The sequence below is a fragment of the Periplaneta americana genome, chromosome 4 (assembly GCF_040183065.1).
Source record: "Periplaneta americana isolate PAMFEO1 chromosome 4, P.americana_PAMFEO1_priV1, whole genome shotgun sequence".
NCBI lineage: Eukaryota > Metazoa > Arthropoda > Insecta > Blattodea > Blattidae > Periplaneta > Periplaneta americana.
In genome coordinates, this window is record NC_091120.1 from 52,995,778 (window position 1) to 53,015,069 (window position 19,292).

At 35.7% G+C, this 19,292-nt stretch overlaps 1 protein-coding gene across 8 annotated transcripts in view; it reads right to left on the reverse strand.

Annotated features, from left to right (window-relative positions):
• The window catches only part of LOC138697814 (transcription factor SOX-5-like), a 970,705-nt gene that overhangs the window by 254,699 nt on the left and 696,714 nt on the right, over positions 1 to 19,292 (reverse strand). For all 8 annotated transcript variants that reach the window (XM_069823343.1, XM_069823339.1, XM_069823346.1 and 5 more), the window contains one exon: positions 12,742 to 12,946. In XM_069823343.1, coding sequence (XP_069679444.1) covers positions 12,742 to 12,946 — 205 coding nt within the window. The remainder of the gene's footprint in view (positions 1 to 12,741; positions 12,947 to 19,292) is intronic.

Here is a 19,292-nt window from a genome sequence, read left to right on the forward strand (position 1 = left end):
TCAGTTAATATTTAGGTAATTCATTCCTTACAACCGGGTTTTCAGGTAGTTAATGTTGGTAGTAGTTATGAACAAATGATAAACTACAACATAATCGCTCGATTTGTGCTAATTATTTGGGCAATATTATTCTGGTACCTAAAAATCCGTTCCCAATTAAATACTAAATAATGCTAGTATTTTAAGCGCACATATCATATATCAAGTGCGAGTGTTATTAAAAAACATGACTGACACTAATTGTAACTTATAGGCCTAAACTTAACATTGCGCTCAATATCAGGAGTTCTAAATGAAAAATGGCGGGGCCCTCTCGCTAGAATACAATCGTACGCGCACACACACACACAAAACAAAAGCCATCTTTGTATAGCTTGTTGGTATGGCAACCGTCATCATCCTGACATGATGTTCTGACACAAGCTGAAAAGATCATAGGTCTAACCAATTTTCTATGCTCTGTACCTGTCAAAGATAACGCGCCGAATGCTTTTCGGTCCGGCGACTATGTGTAATGCGTTAGTGTTAAGACAATAAGCTGCAATGAATTGATTGCAAAATCAATATTTAATTTATACGTTTCATACGTACATACGCATATAATGTATCTAAATATTATGTAGTGAAGCATGAAGTCGATGAACACTAACAAGTCCAATTTCATTCTGATTTTATTTGCAAAATAAACCCACATACGAATAAAATTGTAATAATTCTGCCGAATGGTTATCTAGTTGCATAATGACGCTGGGTTGGTTATTCATTACAAATATGCCACAGAGATCTTATTTTGAATTTTATGTTGTATTTTTATTTAGGTATATTCTGTTGATGTTTCTATGCTAGTATATAAAATTATAAATTTAATACTTACATATTTGCCGTGTTTGTAAGGATGTCTGCTATAAAGCAAAATCGATAATTTGGAACAATAATTTTGCAGTGATAGATGGTTCTGATTGCTTGAAAGTCAAAGGATTCTTACACATATTTTTTTTTTGTTTGCTGATATTAAATAATAATTGTTCATAGCATCAAGGTAGTCAGGTATTCTAGATTGCCTATGTAGGAGAAAACAATTGCCAAGCATCGTGACAAAACAAAACCGATAATTTCGCTGTGATTGGTTGAAATTCAAACGTTTAACAATTTTTAAAATTTTGAACAATTTAGAACATTTTGAATAATTTAAAAAAAATTTGAAGATTTTGAATAATTTTCGAAATTTTGAAGATTTTGAATAATTTTCGAAATTTTTAATATTTTGAATAACTTTCGAAATTTGGATTATATTGAACAATTGCATTGTAGCGACTTCATTGTGTACAACAGCAATATAACACCCCCTCACTTCCTCACCGTTCTCTCACTGAAATCATTCAGCAGGGTGTCAATCCTACTTCAGCGATTCCTACTTGGCAGAGCTCAACCAAACTTTTGTAACCAGATTAAAGCTAAAACATATTGTTCTCGGTTTTTACAAGTGAAAAAGAATAAAATGTTTAAAAAGAAAATTATAGGAGTTTCTCATCATTAAATGTTCCTTCAAATAAACTGATCCGTGCAAGAAAACTTGGATAAACTACAATACAATCATTAATGAATATAGATTACCTACCTCTATACATTTTGGATTAGTAATCGGTCGTGGGTGGAGAGAAAACGGAGAAGAATTTTTATACAATTGACGAACGACGTTCGTTTGTAAGCAAAGACTATCTAATCCATGATTTGATACGAAATTATATGCCGATTATTTATATATTTGATGTTATATTTATGGCGCAGCATATATTTTCAAATTCATAGAATTTATAGTTTAGGTTAAATCTTTGTTCTTTCTGTCCGAATGTAGGCCTATTTTTAAATGCATTGAATTTACTGTTTTTTTAACTATGTATGTTTGTTTAGTCTTTGTTGTTATGTCGAATATGTATTTGAAAATTTATTGAATTTATGTTTAAATCTTTGCCGTTTTTCCTTATTACTATGCCATTAAGTAGAATATGTATTGTTTGGTACACTCTTTTAGCACTTGTGTAATCACTAATTAACAATAATATCTTTATTGTGTTAATATTATAAAAATACCTGGCTGACTAGTTTCAACGTGGTGTCCGTCATTGTCCGAAGCTTAGTCGAGTCGGACAATGACGGACATCACGTCGAAACTAGTCAGCCAGTTATTTTCATAATGTTAACACAGTAAAGCCATATATTGTGGGTCCCTATCACCACGGCATGGCGCATCCTCAGGTTGCGGATAGAGGAGACGGCCTCCAGATATGGAGGGTAGCTGCGAATATACTGGGTGTTCATTTCAAAATGTGTCATGACGTCACTGTTGTGAGTCAGCGATTTGAAGCAAGTTTCAGCTTTTATGTCCGAGAAGTTGCCTATTAATCAAGGCGTTCAATCTGAACTTGAGAACGTGTACGGTATAACCTGAACGTCGTAGCGACAGATGGCGGTCTGTAAAGCCTGTGTGCTACCATAACCTCTTTCGAACTGTGTTTTGCGCGGGCAAGTTGTACGCAGGGTATTTGTTATCATACGTTGCATACCGCAACATTCTACAACCCAAATCAAATGCTCCGTGTCCATGTTGACCGTCGAAGTTAATGTCAACAAATACGCAAGTAATCGTCTTAACCCTCTCGCCATATCCCGACAGTAAGAAAAAAACTCACCTCAGTACATGTTTCCAAACAGTTCACATTCCTGTCACTACCGGCGTTACCGCACGTATCGGTACGTACTTCCAGAGTCCGTGGGTATACTTCAGAATGAACGCCGTACTTGCTAGGCAACTTCTCTCGCATTTAAGTAATACGCCTCTGCGGGAGTGTAGGAAGATTGAATTCTCTAGGCTCACTGGCTAGCCACATGACGATGTATAGCGAGCCATGACACACTTTGAACTGAACACACAGTATTGAATAAGCAGTCGTGGACAGCCGATAAGGGGTGGTCCTTCAGCTTGGTGTTGGGCGAAGGGCTAACAACCCATCATCGTAAAAGGCAGCTTGTTACGAATCTATAGAATAAGCCTCGGAATAGGACTGATTCTCTTGCACAGGATAGGGACCGATAGTTTTTGATAATATGTTCAATATATTGTTAGATACGGTACCGGTATATTAAATGTATCGTTTACATATTTGTTATGCTTTTTCCTGTTGTTATGCGTAATATATTTTGAAACGTATTTGATTTCTTATAGAAATCTTTGCTTACCTTGTTCTTATGTCATATGCATCCTAAAATTTATTTGATTTGCTGTTAAAAGCTTTGGCCCTATGACATTCTTCTCCTTATTATAATGCCTCAAGTATTTGAACTTAATTAAATAGGGTAAAGTTCCCTAATGCCGTGATATCCCTAATTCCGTGATGCGTTTTTTCCACTGACTATCACGGGATTGGGTATCTTTCTAGGAAGTTCACCGATGTCTCAAAAGTAGCTGAAAGATGCACTCTTTCTAGAAAGATGTCTGGCGCTATGGTCGAACGGCAAAGCTTTGACTGATATTCAGTTTAAAAGAAGTATCAGGGATTAGGGGTATCACGGCATTAGGCAACTTTATACCCTATATCAGTGGTTGCCAAACACCACGAAATTGTGACGTAATAGAAATGCAACCCGCATACCATTATCGCAGAGAGAGGGGTGGAGTGAGTATCTCCTCAGATAATGCAGTCAATAATAGTGCAGAGACGGACTGTGACCAAAAAAAAAGAAAGCAATATAATATTCTTCTACTATTAACTATACATACTTTTTTCCATGTTAATTTTTTATCTTCCTATTAATTATTTTTGTATTATTAATAAAATAAAATAAATTAATTTTCTTATTTACCATAGAAAGAGCTCGTACTTTACATAAGCAGATATTTGAAATTAGAAAAACGTACCAGGCTGGTCACGAAGTTGTAAATTACACTACATACTTAAAAAAACGGTGAAGTATTTTACTCCGATTAAGACATAGAAGCCTATATTTTTTTATTGTTTATTTATTAGTGAAATATTCAAATTACACTTATACGTAGAGAAAAACGTGGAAGTATTTTACACCGATTAAAACATAGAAGCCAATACCTTTTACTGTTTATTTATTAATGAAATATTCAAATTACATTACATACGTCGAAAAAAACGTCGATGTATTTTACCCCGATTAAGACATAGAAGCCGACACTTTTTATTGTTCGTTTATTATTCAAGTTACAGGTAAGGGCGTGGTAGTCTTCATAACAAGAAAAATTAATGACAACGTACATTGTTCTTTTATACTTCATTTAAAATTTTACAACAAATTAAGTAACTCATATTTTTGCCATCTGCACAAAATAAATACTTTTCCTTCCATGCTCCTTAAAATTAAGTTTTTACTTACTATCTGTTTTCGAAAAGACATCGAAACATATTATCCTACACACTTGTAACATTACATGCGTACGTCCGCTGCTGATAAATGTCTTTACTTATATCGAAGAGAAGGCTGTAAACAGAGGGTGCGGGTATGATGTCATGGTTACTCTTGAGTGGAGACAGGGGCATGTGTCGCGACACAGCTTTTGGCGATCACTGCCCTATATTGTTTCAGAATGAAGCAAATATTTTAGATCTATTTAATTCATTGTTTTTAATGGTTACTATTTATTTTCCATATTATTAAGCTGAATTTATTTTTAAAAAATTCTTTAATTTGCTTTAAAACTTATTCTTAATTCTGCTACTAAGTGGCGCGGTATTTTAATATTTATTTCATTTCCTCTTTGAGATATCCGCTGTTATGACTCGGCATCTCATTGTTTCTAGCTGTTGTGCTGGAGAGCGTGGGCGGCGGCAGTGGCACGGCTCGACGGCGCAGAGAGAAAAGAGTTACAGTGAGCCATGTGCCTATATACATTCTCCTCTTCAAATATTCATAATGAAAACTAACAGAACATACATTTGTTTATAAGCCGGTGCAGCAGCAGACGAAGAAGGATACATCTCGGTTTATAAAGTCACAGCAGCAAAGAAACTCTTTCTGAGAAACGTGAGACAAAGACGCGCTTTGTGGCGCTGCTGGGAGGAGGAAGAACAGAGGATGCTGAGGATTGAAGGGTTACGCGATATAAAGCAATACGGCTTGTGTTACCATGGCCGCCTATTGAAGATCAGCCAATGGCGGAGCGCAAGCGGCCGGCACTCCGTCTCCATGCCGGCGAGACGAGGCGCTGCGTCCTTTTGTTCTGCTAAGCAGCAATAATAATAATAATAATAATAATAATAATAATAATAATAATAATAATAATAATAATAATAATAATAGTAATAATGTCACCGAGCGTGTTATCTCAGTCGCTTGCGTTTGAGACTCGTATTCGGGGGAGTCCTGGCTTCAAACCCCGCGGCCGGCCAACCTGATTCAGGGATTAAGGATTAGGGTACGGTGGCTAGGGGCGGGTTAGGGACGATTCTTCAGCACATCGGCCAGAATGACGCCTATTATGCACCCTGAATTATGGCATAAATGACGATGAGGTGTACCAACCCACCGGCCGCATGAGACCCTCACTCGCTCAACCAATGGGCTCCCTAATTTAATACGCCGAGGTAACCAAGCAGCATAGGAAGCGCCCTTGGAAGTGCTCTTAAGAAATGAATCCTGACAGATATTGCGGAAGACTTGAAACACATAAACGGTTTCGGAGAGGACGCCCCTCCCGTAAGCGGATGAAGACATGTGTCTTGACTAGAGCCCGGAATTTTAAGTGCTAAAAGTTAAGAATGACACTGAGTGTAGATGAATAGATTTGGTGCCCGTGAGGAGGGTTTTAAGCCTAGTTCACAAGAGTCCGATATGTAATAATAGACAACAGAGTCACAAGGACTGGGTAATGAGTCTTGTAAACCGTGCGCTAATTTGTAAGCAGTAGTTAAGAGGATTAGAGACCTTTAACGGTACCGAAAGGAAAATACTGAATGACAAGAATGACGTGTCAGAGAAGTGGGGACATGTCTTCTATTCTATAAACTATACTGAGGGAAAATATTAACATTTAGCACCTAAAATTCCAGGCTCTAGTCATGATCTGAATATGCCTATGGAATGAGATGATGAAGATGAATAATATGATATGAAATCTAAATTCTTTTTCTACATGGAATAGAAAGGGAAATGGACAGTGGTAATGAAAATTCCAATTCGACATTTCCCTAAGTAACTGTAGAAAAGAACAGAAAAACCACAAGTTTGTCGGATCGGGGATTTGAACCGCGGATCTCCCGAATGCGTGTCCCGTGCGGAACGCATGAGCCATCTCCCTCAATCTTTTATAGGTATATTATACTTATATTTTCAGTAATAAAGGCAAATGTAGGGTTGGTACCCAATTTCCACGAAAATACAGATCCATAATCCTCTGACAATAGTATTATTTCAGTAATCGAGCCATCGTAATACCTAGTTGCAACTTTGTACACGAGGCAGCGTCTGTCATCTGGCAAGTGAGAGCTTAAATGTCCGGCCAGGAGATAGATGGTGCTTCGGTCAGGGGGGTTGAAGTGTCCAGCCAAAGCGGCAGATGTGTTGGTGAGAGAGCATCTCGGCGGACCGGTCGGGGTTTAAGTGTCCAGTGGATGTCGTGATGGTGAGAGAGTACGCCAGATCAGGGTGTCAGATGTCTCTGAGTTAGAGGGAACGCCGAACTTCAAACAAAATGATATCACATCCATAGTAAAGTCACGATTTGACGAAGATACGATTCTACTTATTAAACATTCAAAATCAAAAGGGGAAATCTATTAAATAGCAGCAAAACCTACTGAACTATTCACTAACACATCAACAACCAGAAGTTTTTGTGAACTTAATTCTGTTCGCCTTTGTAGAATCTTGCTTTGCCACAATTTTCGTCAAGTCTAATTTTTGGTCTTTTATACTGCATAAAATAACAAATTCTTCACTTCAAACTATCTTGCTCTTTCTTAGTTTCTCGTTATTAATTTCTCTAACGTTTGATTTTATGTGGATAGAAGGTTAAAGAAAACAATATAACAAACAAGTTTAACACATGTTAACGTTAATACCGTTTCCCAAATCTGTTAATCATTAACGTTCATTAACATAGAAATCGGCATTATACGAATGTACAATAGGCCTATATACTTATCTCCGAACTTCAGCTCTAAAAACAAAAACTATTAAATCGTCGGCTTAGAGTGTAACCTGCTAAGCGCAAAAATAAAATTTTACAAGGAAAGCAAACAACTAAGTTTAAATTAACTCTGAAACTTTAGGACCAAATCCAAAGTACAGGTGGCATTTGTACCTGTACTTTGGATTTTGTCCTAAACTTTCAGAGTTAATTTAAACTCAGTTTTTTGCTTCATTTGTAAAATTTTCTTCTGGTGGTTAGCAGGTTTACATTCTAAGCCGATCAAATTTCTTTCTGAACTCGATATACGACATTTTAATGTCGGAACATTTCTTTACAGACTGACGTCATACTCCAGAGGGAAATTAAAATAACATACGAAAAATATACTTATGAATTTCATTTCTATCTTCTTTTATTATAGAAATAATCATTTCATACGTCTTATTGTTAACGGTCCGATTGGATTTATAGAGAATTCAAGATCGAAGAAATCTATTAAGCTTTATTAAAATCTATTACATCATTAACAATTATATAAGCCACCAAACACTTCTCAAAACTTAATTCTCTTAGTCTTTGTAAAATCATTCTTTGTCATATTTTCGTCAAGCTGAGATTTCGTCTACCACACTACAAAGAATAACAAATACTGCACACGATACTATTTTCCTCTTTCGTAGATCCAGGTTTATAAACTTCTTTAACACTTCATTTTGATGTGGACAGAAACTTAAGTAAGGTAAGTAAACTATGTTAATAAGCCCGGTTGAGACTGGTTTTTAAAAATTGTTAATAAAATGTTTACAAAATACAGTGGTCGGCATTCTACGAATGTAGATCATTTCCGAATTTACGATCTTAAAGAATAATAGATTACTTATTTTAATTCTTTGTTCGGCGGGAAAAGACACGAGTAAAAAAAGTCGATTTTTCCTGTTGTACCTAATCACATTAGTCAAGTATTTTTTTTCTAATTTTTTTAAATAATAAAATTTCTTTTATTTTAAATTGAAAAGGGTCTTACTTTAACCAACATACATGAATTTTATTATTATACTTACATTCAGTTAAGAGTAAATTAAAAAAAAAAGTCTTCCAAAAATTTATTATTATTTTTTTTTTTACTTAAGTGCCTTTTCCCGCCGACCAAAGAATTACTCTGGTCTCGAACATACGATACTTCAACCTGTGTCCGAACTGTTTTTACAAACTAGCATCGAACTTTAGGGAAAATTAAAAAAAAACAAAATACGAAAAATAGAATTGTTAAATTCATTTCTCCTCTTTTTTCTATAAAATAATAATAATTTCATATAATATGCCTCACTAGGTGTACAAGTGAATCTTCTAAATGCAAGAGACCAGAAACCGCTCGAAACAAAAGCCACAGAACTAAATAATATGTAAGCGTGCTTTGCCACTTTCAATTACACAATGTGAGAAGGGAATTCACAACACATGCTCCATGATATTCTGATGGTTGTAATATATTTGTTTCTCTGACGAAGCTTTGTTCCAGAAACGAGGATATTTGAAGTAGAAAGTTATGTTGAAGCTTTGTGAATTATTTGATCTTTCTCTTTTGTTTAATTGCCTATAGTTTTTTTGTATATTTTTTTGTTGGCATTGTACAGTTTGTTTTATAAAATTTCCGGAGGATTTCTTTTTCCATTTATAGCTCATTGTTCCACCTCCGCTGTATTTATACAGGCAAAAGAAAGTCTAAAATTCCATGAATTTAACTCTCTGAGGTAGAAGCGTACCATTATTTTAGCCTGTGGGTGGAAGCATCAAGCCTGAACTGGGAGAAAATGAAGATCGACTAAAAGACGTGAAATATGAATATCAGAACGCAACGGCAAGCACAATCTCCTAAACAGAATTATTAAATAAATATAAATACAAAGAACATATAACGAAACACTGTTTTTAAGAAATATCGCATGATATAAATCGGTAGACCATAGCCTATAAAATGGACAAATATGAAATTAATTTTTGTGTTAACTGAAGCAGACATCTTTTGCCACGCTAACCATATGGCCAATGACACACGTCACTTGGGACTGTAATAACTTAATGTTAATTATTTACAGTAAGGACGGAACGACGTTCGGGTCCAATTCTTAAAGATATATTATGAAGTGAATTAAATATACAAGTTGATTAAAACGTTTATTACAAATTTATACAGATGGAAATATATAGTCGTTCGCTTCCATCTAAACGACATCGATTTTGTGCACTTTTTCTGTAACGCGCTTTAAATTCTCACACGATGATAATTTTACTACATCACATCTGCTCTGCTATGAATGTCAACATTGCGGCAAAGCTCTCCGCAACGACGCAAGAAGGGATGCCTAACAACAGGCGCGATTTATAGATTTTGAATAGCAGCGCTTAGAACTTGGAGTTCTTCTTCACAGGCCCAAATTTCTTTTCAGGGACGTGAGATCGCATTTATTTCTCCATTTCCCCTCCTATCATCAATAATAAAAATAATAATCATCATCATCAAGTTTCATAACACGAATTCCCTTTCATAATAACCTCTCAATGGCATACACATCTACGTGAAATGGACAGAGAAAATAAGAAATGAAGCTGTGTTGGAAAGAGTGAATGAAGAAAGAATAATGCTGAAACCGATCAGGATGGGGAAAAAGAATTGGTTGGGTCACTGTCGGAGAAAAACTGTCTGGGATGCAATGGAAGAAATGGTGAACGGGAGAAATGTTCGTGGGGGAAGAAGATATCAGATGATAGACGGCATTAAGATATGTGGATCATATGCGAAGAGAAAGAGGAAGGCAGAAAATAGGAAATATTGGAGAATGCCGGGATTGCAGTGAAAGACCTGCCCTTGGGCAGAAAACTATGAATGAATGAACTAGTAAAAGAGTACCATGATATGAATTTATCAATTTTTATTTATATAGTTATATTATGAATGTGCAGATCCACCTTTCTTGGTCGAAACAAAAATACTTATTTTGAAAATTAAGATTGTATTCATATAAATATGTATCACATGCTGACTAAGGTTTCATCGTTTTACGATTACGTTGACTTACTGTACAGTATTGGCAAAAAAAAAAAAAACCGGGACCGACCCTTGTAGCTGATTTCAGAGCCTTGTTCACTCCAGAGCACGATAGACTGGTAACTAAGACTTTCGTGGTTCGAATCCTGCCTGGGAAGGAAACTTTTTTTGTTCCTTATTCAAATTTATTTCCAATACTTTTCGATTGCAGCGATATTTTACTACTTAATTAACTTATTATTCCAAGGACATGAATTTTACCAGCAATCGAAAAGTATTGGGAATAAATTTGAATAAGGATAAAAAAAAAGTTTCCTTTCCAGGCAGGATTCGAAGCACGAAAGTCTTAGTTACCAGTCTATCGTGCTCCGGAGTGAACAAGGCTCTGAAATCAGCTACAAGGGTCGGTCCGCTTTTCTTGCCACTACTTTTGACACTGCTGAAATTTGAAGTCGCTTTGTTTTATAAATTTCATTTAGTAATTTTTCGCTTCCCGCTTCCAGTAGTTATTGTGAAAGTATTTAAAATGTGATTGGCCGAAAAGTGAAGGCATAAGAAAATAATGTGAAATGTGTTGATTTTGTAAACATTCGAGTAAACATGAGAAATAACAGAATGTAAGAATAGAAATGGAATGTAACTGAAAGAAGGGGCTACCCTAAACATTTATAATAAAGCTTTTACAGGATATACTTATGCAGGCACAAATATAGCTAATTCTTGATCACTCTATTGAAAATACAAATCAAGGTGTGTGACAAGGATGTCCTTTATTACCTACTCTATTTAATCTGTATATTGGCGTAGCAATTCAAGAGCGGCAAAGCCATCTTAAGTTAAATTTTAGATTAAAGAATTGCATTTTAAATAATTTGTTGTATGCAGACAATCAGGTACTTTTAGCACAATCGGAAAATGTATTACAAATAGCCGCACATATTTTATATAATATAACACAGAATCATAATTTAGAGATATGCAGTAAGAGATATGCCTTCAAAGGTAAATTTCCGAGAAGATCTAAAATATGATAGTTCAAAATATTATAGAACAAGTCAGTCACTCTAATCATTTAGGTTGTGATATCTCTTACAATAAATGTATTGGTGATTTTCAAAACGAATTATATAAATTTCAGTATATGTGTGGGACTATTAAACGCATCCTCAGAGATAAAACCACGAAAGATACCAAAATGAAATTTTATTAAGCAATAGTCACGCAGATACTGTTGCATGGATTCGAAATTTGGGACTCAATAGAACACAAAAGAGAATAAAGGAGAGATAGTGAGTGGTTTCTATAACTACGAGATGCGAGATCTGTGCACCTCGCAATTATAGAAACCACTCACTATCTCTGTGTAGTCCGGATTTGTGCGAGGCCCGTCGCATGCGTCGGTTCAGAAAAACCAAGACTTTAGTTTTTCTGAACCGACGCATGCGAGGTGCAAAGCCCGCCTCGCACAAAACCAGACTACACGAGAGATAGTGAGTGGTTTCTACAGCTACGAAGTGCTATCTCTCGTGTAGTCCGGATTTGTGCGAGGCGGGCCTTACACCTCGCATGCGTTGGTTCAGAAAAACCAAGGCTTAACAGAGAGTGCCGAAATGAAGTTACTAATTTACTATACGTAGCTGGATAATAATAGAAGAGATGAAATCAGTAGGCCTACTCTCAAAACCCGATGAGAAGGTTCAGAAAAGCCAAGGCTTAACAGAGAGTGCCGAAATGAAGTTACTAATTTACTATACGTAGCTGGATAATAATAGAAGAGATGAAATCAGTAGGCCTACTCTCAAAACCCGATGAGAATTATACATTTTTAATTTAAATTATATAATAGAAAGGAAAAATAACTGGAAAGACCATATCTTAAGAATGGATCAGTCGAAGATAACGAGACAAGCTATGACTTACAGATTCATTGGTAGGAGAGGTGTTGGTCGACGAAAGAGGCGATGGGAAGATGACTTCGATTTCTGTGAGCGGAACGAACCTAGATGACGTATGATGATGACGGTGATAATGATGCTATCAAGATAATTAACCGTAATTACTGCACTAAAGACTTCGTTGAACGTTTTACAGCGTTAAATATAAATTCGGAAGAATAAAAAAGCATAATAATGCAATATGTGTATTTTACTCTTTAAAAATCAGAGAAGTTGAAACAAATTTATAAATAGATTAAGAGGACACGAAGTCCAGTATACGATAAGCCGGTGCGAAAGTACCCTTATCACAGGTCAACAGCAGATAACTTCGTACGCTTTTGTAAAAAAGAAAGAGCGACTGAATTACAACTTAATTCATTAGTAGGGCAATATGTTCTGTAGGCGTAGAATCACTGTGTCATTGAAAAAATGAAAGAGAAATGAATAAAATTAAACAGCTTTCAGTAGGTTTATAACGCTATAATGATGACAATTCTATTAAAAAAAACAGACAGCGCTAGATCGGTGGTCATAGCAACAGTATGTAGTCTGAAAAGAAAGTGACGAGATAGGCCTAGATACAGTTGATAGCAGCTCCCTACCTTGCTCTGCTGCTCCTGCTGGCTCAGCAGTTGCTCGCGCACCATCTGCAGTTGTCGGATCATCTCGGAGAGGCGACGCTCCTTCTCGAGGAACGTCTCCCCGGCGAGCGCCTGGTGCAACACCGCGGCGCCGTCCATCACGGCGCTGTTCACGACGGCCTCGCTCGGGTGCGGCGGCGATACCTCCGACTGGTGCTCCCCGACGCTGCGGAACCAAGCAATACGTCAAACCAGCCTGCCTCTCCTCCGCTCAAGAAGCTTACAATTTAGTATAGTATTAATGGTAACGTGAAGACTGCACACCTGATTTCCCTGATCTTATACATAACATGTACAGCGCTGCCAGAAAGTTTAGGAACATCTTATAGGGTAAGGTTGCTTAATTCCGTGACATATTTAATAAAGTCTACATTTATGCCACAATTGTACTAAAAATTTTTAAATAACACCTAAATGACGTTATTTGGACCTTTAGCTACAGTTTTTGCAATATTCAGTGTCAATAATTTCACAAGTTTGATATATATCACTCTTCATTGTTATACAGTGGCTCCTAAATCCGTAACAGGGATCCAAATTCCGTGATAGTAGTTTCCTAATTCCGTGAGTGATATCCTAATTCCGTGATACTAAAATAATCCTCATTAACTGCTGAGAAAACAAATGTGTATTTGGAAAAAGACTTTAAAGTCATAGTATATTGTTTTAATATGGATTAAGCAAGAAATTACAACATTGAAAAAGGGTCTAAGTGACAAATTTCATAGAAAATACTTGTATAACTACAGGAATACATATTACATATTAATATATTATAAACAAAATAATCAAAGTTAAATTCAATACAAAATTAAATTTGAATAAATTGAATTATAACACAATTATTTCTCATTATTTATATTCCTAACAACAGCAGTAATTAAGTTAAATATATGCCCTATTATTTTATTATAATTATAATTGATGTTTTCTATAACTTATTTCTATTATTATTTCAACGTTCTACATTATTTCATAGACATTAATTTACACAATAGCGTTGGCATCACTGGTCGAGTGAGCCAGGAAGGAGAAATATGAAAATAAATCCGAAAATGGGTAAGCTCCTGCAGCATTGTTATTGTCTCACAATGTTTAAATAATCATACACATTGATTCAGCCGACTATAATCTACAGTAATATATCATTTTTATAATGCTGTATTAATCCTTATCTCAAATATAAAATGTTTCTTCAGGAGCGGTCACAAGAGAAAGAAAAACTTACTGGTCAACCACCTTCCACTGAACAAAAGCTTCTGCAGTCGACTGCTTCTATTCAAAAGGCGGGTAGTCAATAGAATTGAAAAGAAGACATCTCCTGGCATCTGTTAGATATTTCAAAAACTTAAAAGTCAGAGACCATAACTCCATGGCAGTCAACTGAAATTTTATCATGGGATTAGGGGTATCACGGAATTAGGCACCTTTACCCTAATTCTTATAAAATGCTGTCCTGGCCTTAAATTATTAGAGAAATTAACAAAGTTTTTAACTGTTGATTTACAATAGGAAATAATAATTTTTAGTGCAATTTCGGTATTTGCATGATAACTGTTAATCCTTATAGAGAATTTATACGTTTTCCAAACAAAATAAGAAATCTTACATATGCACATCTGTTATCAGGCAGTACATCTCACTTGACGATATGTGTCAGAGGAAGAACAAATAGTGTGTATACATCTGAAGTCAGATTAATGTAATATGTAGCTAATCAGCGATGTATACAAAGGAGGGGGAAGGGAACTGGCCACCCTACCCCATTACCTCCTGGCCTAGTTGCCTCATAAGTGGCGCCTTGTTGGTATCACTTGTGAGGTTCAGAACTGTCTTCGGACAATTGACTAAACAACAACAACAAAGTTAAGAATGAATAACTAATTGGTGCACGATTCTCAACTGTTGCTGGATTATGAAGGATATTATAGGCCTGTTGTCTGTTTGCTATCACTCATTCCATGTTCTGAAAACAGTTCTTCATTAAATCCTCCAAGTAGATGTTGAACAAGGTAGGTGATAGATGTATTGTAATGCAAAGTATGTATACAATCCGTGGTAAGAATAAACATGAGTAGCCTATATAGTAGATACTGGACTTTTTTTTAGTATATACTCTTGTTAGTAAGAATAAAAAATTTGAGTACCTACTCATTTTTTATTATATACTCATAACATGGAAGCATAGTAGAATATACTCAAGTGTCCATCTTGTACCGAATATATACTCAAGCTTTATAAGAATAAAAGCTAGTATATTCTCATATTTATAAGTTCGTTCTCATGTTATTCTAAGTATGGTTTGTAGCAGGCTCAATTTTGAATATTTGTTGATTTGTGTTCAGTTTAAAGTTAAATAAAAAAAGCAGAATTTATGAACGATGTAGTACCTCATGGAAAAATATAGAAAAAGACGTGAACTCCAGAAGCCTTTAACGCTTCACAAAAGTGAATGTGAAAAAGGTTAAACACGTATTTGTTATTCATAAAAAAAACATAACCTATAAAAATATGAATGGCTATCAAATTATAAGGTTAGATTGTAATGTTAAATATAATTAACAATTACAGTTTATTTTGTAAAATTTGAATTGCAAAATGGAATTACTTGTAACTTTAAATTATATATATATATATAACTCTATAATAAAAAAATAGAATTAGCATAACTGGAATTCTAGAAATGGATTTAATCTCTATCCAACATCCCGTAATAACGATTTCCCAGTAGGCCTACTATTTTCTTGTTTCCTGTTTATTAACGTCACTTATCTGATTCACTCGCTCTTTCATGTTTAGTTATTTATTCATTTATTTATTTAAATAAATTAATGAATAAACCTATACGAATTAGACACCCATTATTTAAAATTGCCAACAATGCCCTAATTGATTTACCAACACCATCTAATATCAGAACATGATGAAATTTTGGTTCACTATCGATTAAGGGACAGATTCCTCTAAAAAGACTATTATTTAATGAAATTAATTAATTAATTAGTTTATTTATTTGTTTGTTTATTTGTTTATTTATTTGTTTATTTATTTATAAAAAGCAAAACACAAACCATTACAGCATGCGGATAGCATGTGAAAGTCTTAAAAAAAAAAAAAAAATTGAGCATCACGGTGCAATGTGGTCAAAGAGGATAGGTAACACAAGTACATACTAACTTTTAAACGATAAAGAAGGCTGTAGAGGTGAGTATGTTCTAGTGGTTACGAGTATATAATCACAGGAAGTGCTCATACTCAAAAGTATAAACCTTGAGAAAGTACTTAAGCTTTATTCTTATTACCCAATGAATATTTTGTGTAGGCCCATGTAAATGCTACTTACATGACATATTCACACATTCTTAAGTTGTATACCGGTACTTTCTGAACAAGTTTTACTACTCCGAACACTAAGCATTACTAATTAAATGTGCGAGAGATTCGCTGGAGTGGAGGAACGGCCTTCAGTATCAAAGAGACAAGGCTCAATGTTCTCCTCACTGACAGCGCTGCTTTCTTGGACCAGCTACAAGAAAGGTGATAAGCGTGGAAATACGAGTAGCGGGTGCTTCGACCTGAGGCACTCCGAATAATGTACTGCTCCTACAACTCCCGCCCTCGAGTTCCACAACTGCCGCTGCATGCTTCCAAAATGAGTCACACAACACAATAACTGAACAGTCATCCAGTGAGTGATAGCTTAAGGCCTCAGAATTCAAAAGTTGCCCAGCGATCTGCGATATTGCCGAATAACAGGAATCCATATATTGCGAACCGAGGAATTAACAATGCGGAGGTTGGATATCTTATGCGAAGTTTTACCGTTAGATGGCAGGAGCGTTCCATGAGGCACAGGACTATATTATGTCACATGCTACAGTTCATTACGTTCTCCCGCTTGTTGGTTTTCTGTGCGTGTCAAAATTATATTTATAATTATTTTGTATAATCTAGTATAATTTAATATAATTCAGTGTAATCTTACCTTATAATTTAATTTAATTTACAATAAATAATAGCGTAAACTTGTGTAAAATTGAGCGATTTCCCTTAAGAGACGGATGGGGAAATCTGCAGTACGCAGAATATAACTTAAATACAAGTAAACTGAATGTTCATGAACCTAAACAAGAAATTTGAGAAAGAGGTGGACGAATAAAAAAAAAAGTAGGAACTTTGTCGAAGGTGGATATTGCCTCTTTAATCATTAGTATTTTAAGTAGGCTACTGTACGCGAAAAACGGGATGTGCAGCCACCAATGTGTTTTTTATATTGTACGTAAGGGAATATAGGTCTTGAATTCCTCGTATTTTTTTTCTCTGATTGCAGAAAAACCAAATGCAATTTTTAATAGGATGGCATAATGTGATCGAAGTAGTGTCACGATTAGGCCTATTCGTAGGTTTTATAGGTTAAGAACATACAGTTTTGAATATCCTCTCGAGTCCTGGAACAATTGTTGTTTTATTTTTGAAGTATCGTCCACTGTAAAATGCAGACGTAATATTCGGAGAATCCTACAGGTACTGAATATAACCTAAGCTAACATAGCTTACTATCGAGGTTGTCTACGTTTTTATTCATTTTTCTCTGCCCTCTTCCAAAATGAAACTGTAGCCAGCAATTCCTTACTTAAAGTAGTTCTTTTTGTATGCACTTTTGAGGCGCAATTTAACTAGTTTTATTTCTTTAAGGTTGAAAGCATATATTCAGAATCTTTCGGGGCGTGACTGAAGGCAAAAAAACTTTCCCTGTTTTTTACATATAGGAACACAACAAAAATTTGGGATTTTGAGTTGTTTTTAAGAATATTTTATATACTAATACACTACGTAAATTCTCAATGCTCATATACGGGAAAACAAATGCACACGCAAAGCGCATCCCTCAAAGTACACGCGTGCTATCTGTTGGTGCTACTTCAGATATCCCTATTGCACTCAAGGTGTGGAGGTTTAACAGTTTGTAGTGTGAGGTCGAGAGTTATAGTGTGGAGTACCGGTTACATTCCAACTATAAGATACGGTGGAAGTCTCTTTACTGGTAGTTCCGATAATATAACCTATAAACTAGGATATTATAACAGTAAGTATTAAACATATCTATTATAATATATTTGATTATAAAAATCACTCCAATTAAAACATATAATTTATGTATAAATACTTGAAATTATTGTCATAATTAGGCTACATAATAGTAGTCTATCCTCTGATTGAAGTTCTGGCTGATAAGTACAGTAGTGGCAAAAAAAAAAGCCGGACCGACCCTTGTAGCTGATTTCAGAGCCTTGTTCACTCCAGAGCACGATAGACTGGTAACTAAGACTTTCGTGGTTCGAATCCTGCCTGGGAAGGAAACTTTTTTTTGTTCCTTATTCAAATTTATTCCCAATATTTTTCGATTGCAGCGATATTTTACTACTTAATTAACTTATTATTCTCAGAACATGAATTTTAGCAGCTTATTTTCTAATGGCTTTCGAAATGGACTACGTCAGCAGTCGAAACTACAACAATTTCAATAGATTACTCGCTATCTTGTGAATGCGGGCGTGGCATGCGCAGTGGCTCATTTCGGGGACTTTGATTATTCTGTCGGTCCGGTTTTTTTTGCCACTACTGTACATCTATTATCAGGCAGTACATCTCACTTGACGATATGTGTCAGAAGAAGAAAAATTGGCGGACTTTAAAAAATAAACCTAAAGGAAAGAGGTATAGGAATGTGAAACTGAGATCGGAAAAGGATGATAGGCGTAATCATTGCAAAGAAGAAGAAGAAAAAGAACTGGAGTGTAAGTTATTGGTGGAATGATAAGTAAAATTGAGGAGAATGAGAGAAGTGTAGGAAAACCCCTCATTGCCGATCTTTCACACCACAAATATAATTTCAGTCGAAGATTGGAACAGAACCAGAGACCCCAGAAAGATAAGCCAGAAGTACCGGAGAGGCAAACGTCGTCGTCTTTGTCCACAATAGAATTTCCAGTTGGATTATATGACATTTGAACCTGAGCCCTTGGAATGAAAACTGTGCAATCTGGATGCTCGATTGACTCGCGCTGTATTCTGGGGACTACGGCCGCCCGATCGCGATCCATCCTGTACCCGCGCTGCATTATTCACGCTCCTGACCAGACATTGTAATCTGCACGTTCGTCCGGCTGCGCCCTTTCCCACACCAGATTAGAATCATTGCTCGGTGCGTCCGCAGAGAGTATGAAATGGGCTTGGAATTCACAAACAAGGCTCGTTTTGCGCCCTAGACAAAGCATGATCTGGTGCTCCTGCTGTGTGTATGAACACAAGAGAGTCTGTTTCAATACAGGTAGAAGTATATGTAGCTTATAGGCTATGTAAAGCATAAAGAGATGAAAAAAATGAAAGGGAATAATTAATAGAAGGAAGAGTAACAGAGATGGAGGAAAAGACTAAGAGAATGAAAAAAGCAGAGAGGAGAAAAATGAGATGAAACTAAACGAGGAAGAAAAGAACATAGAGTGAAAAAT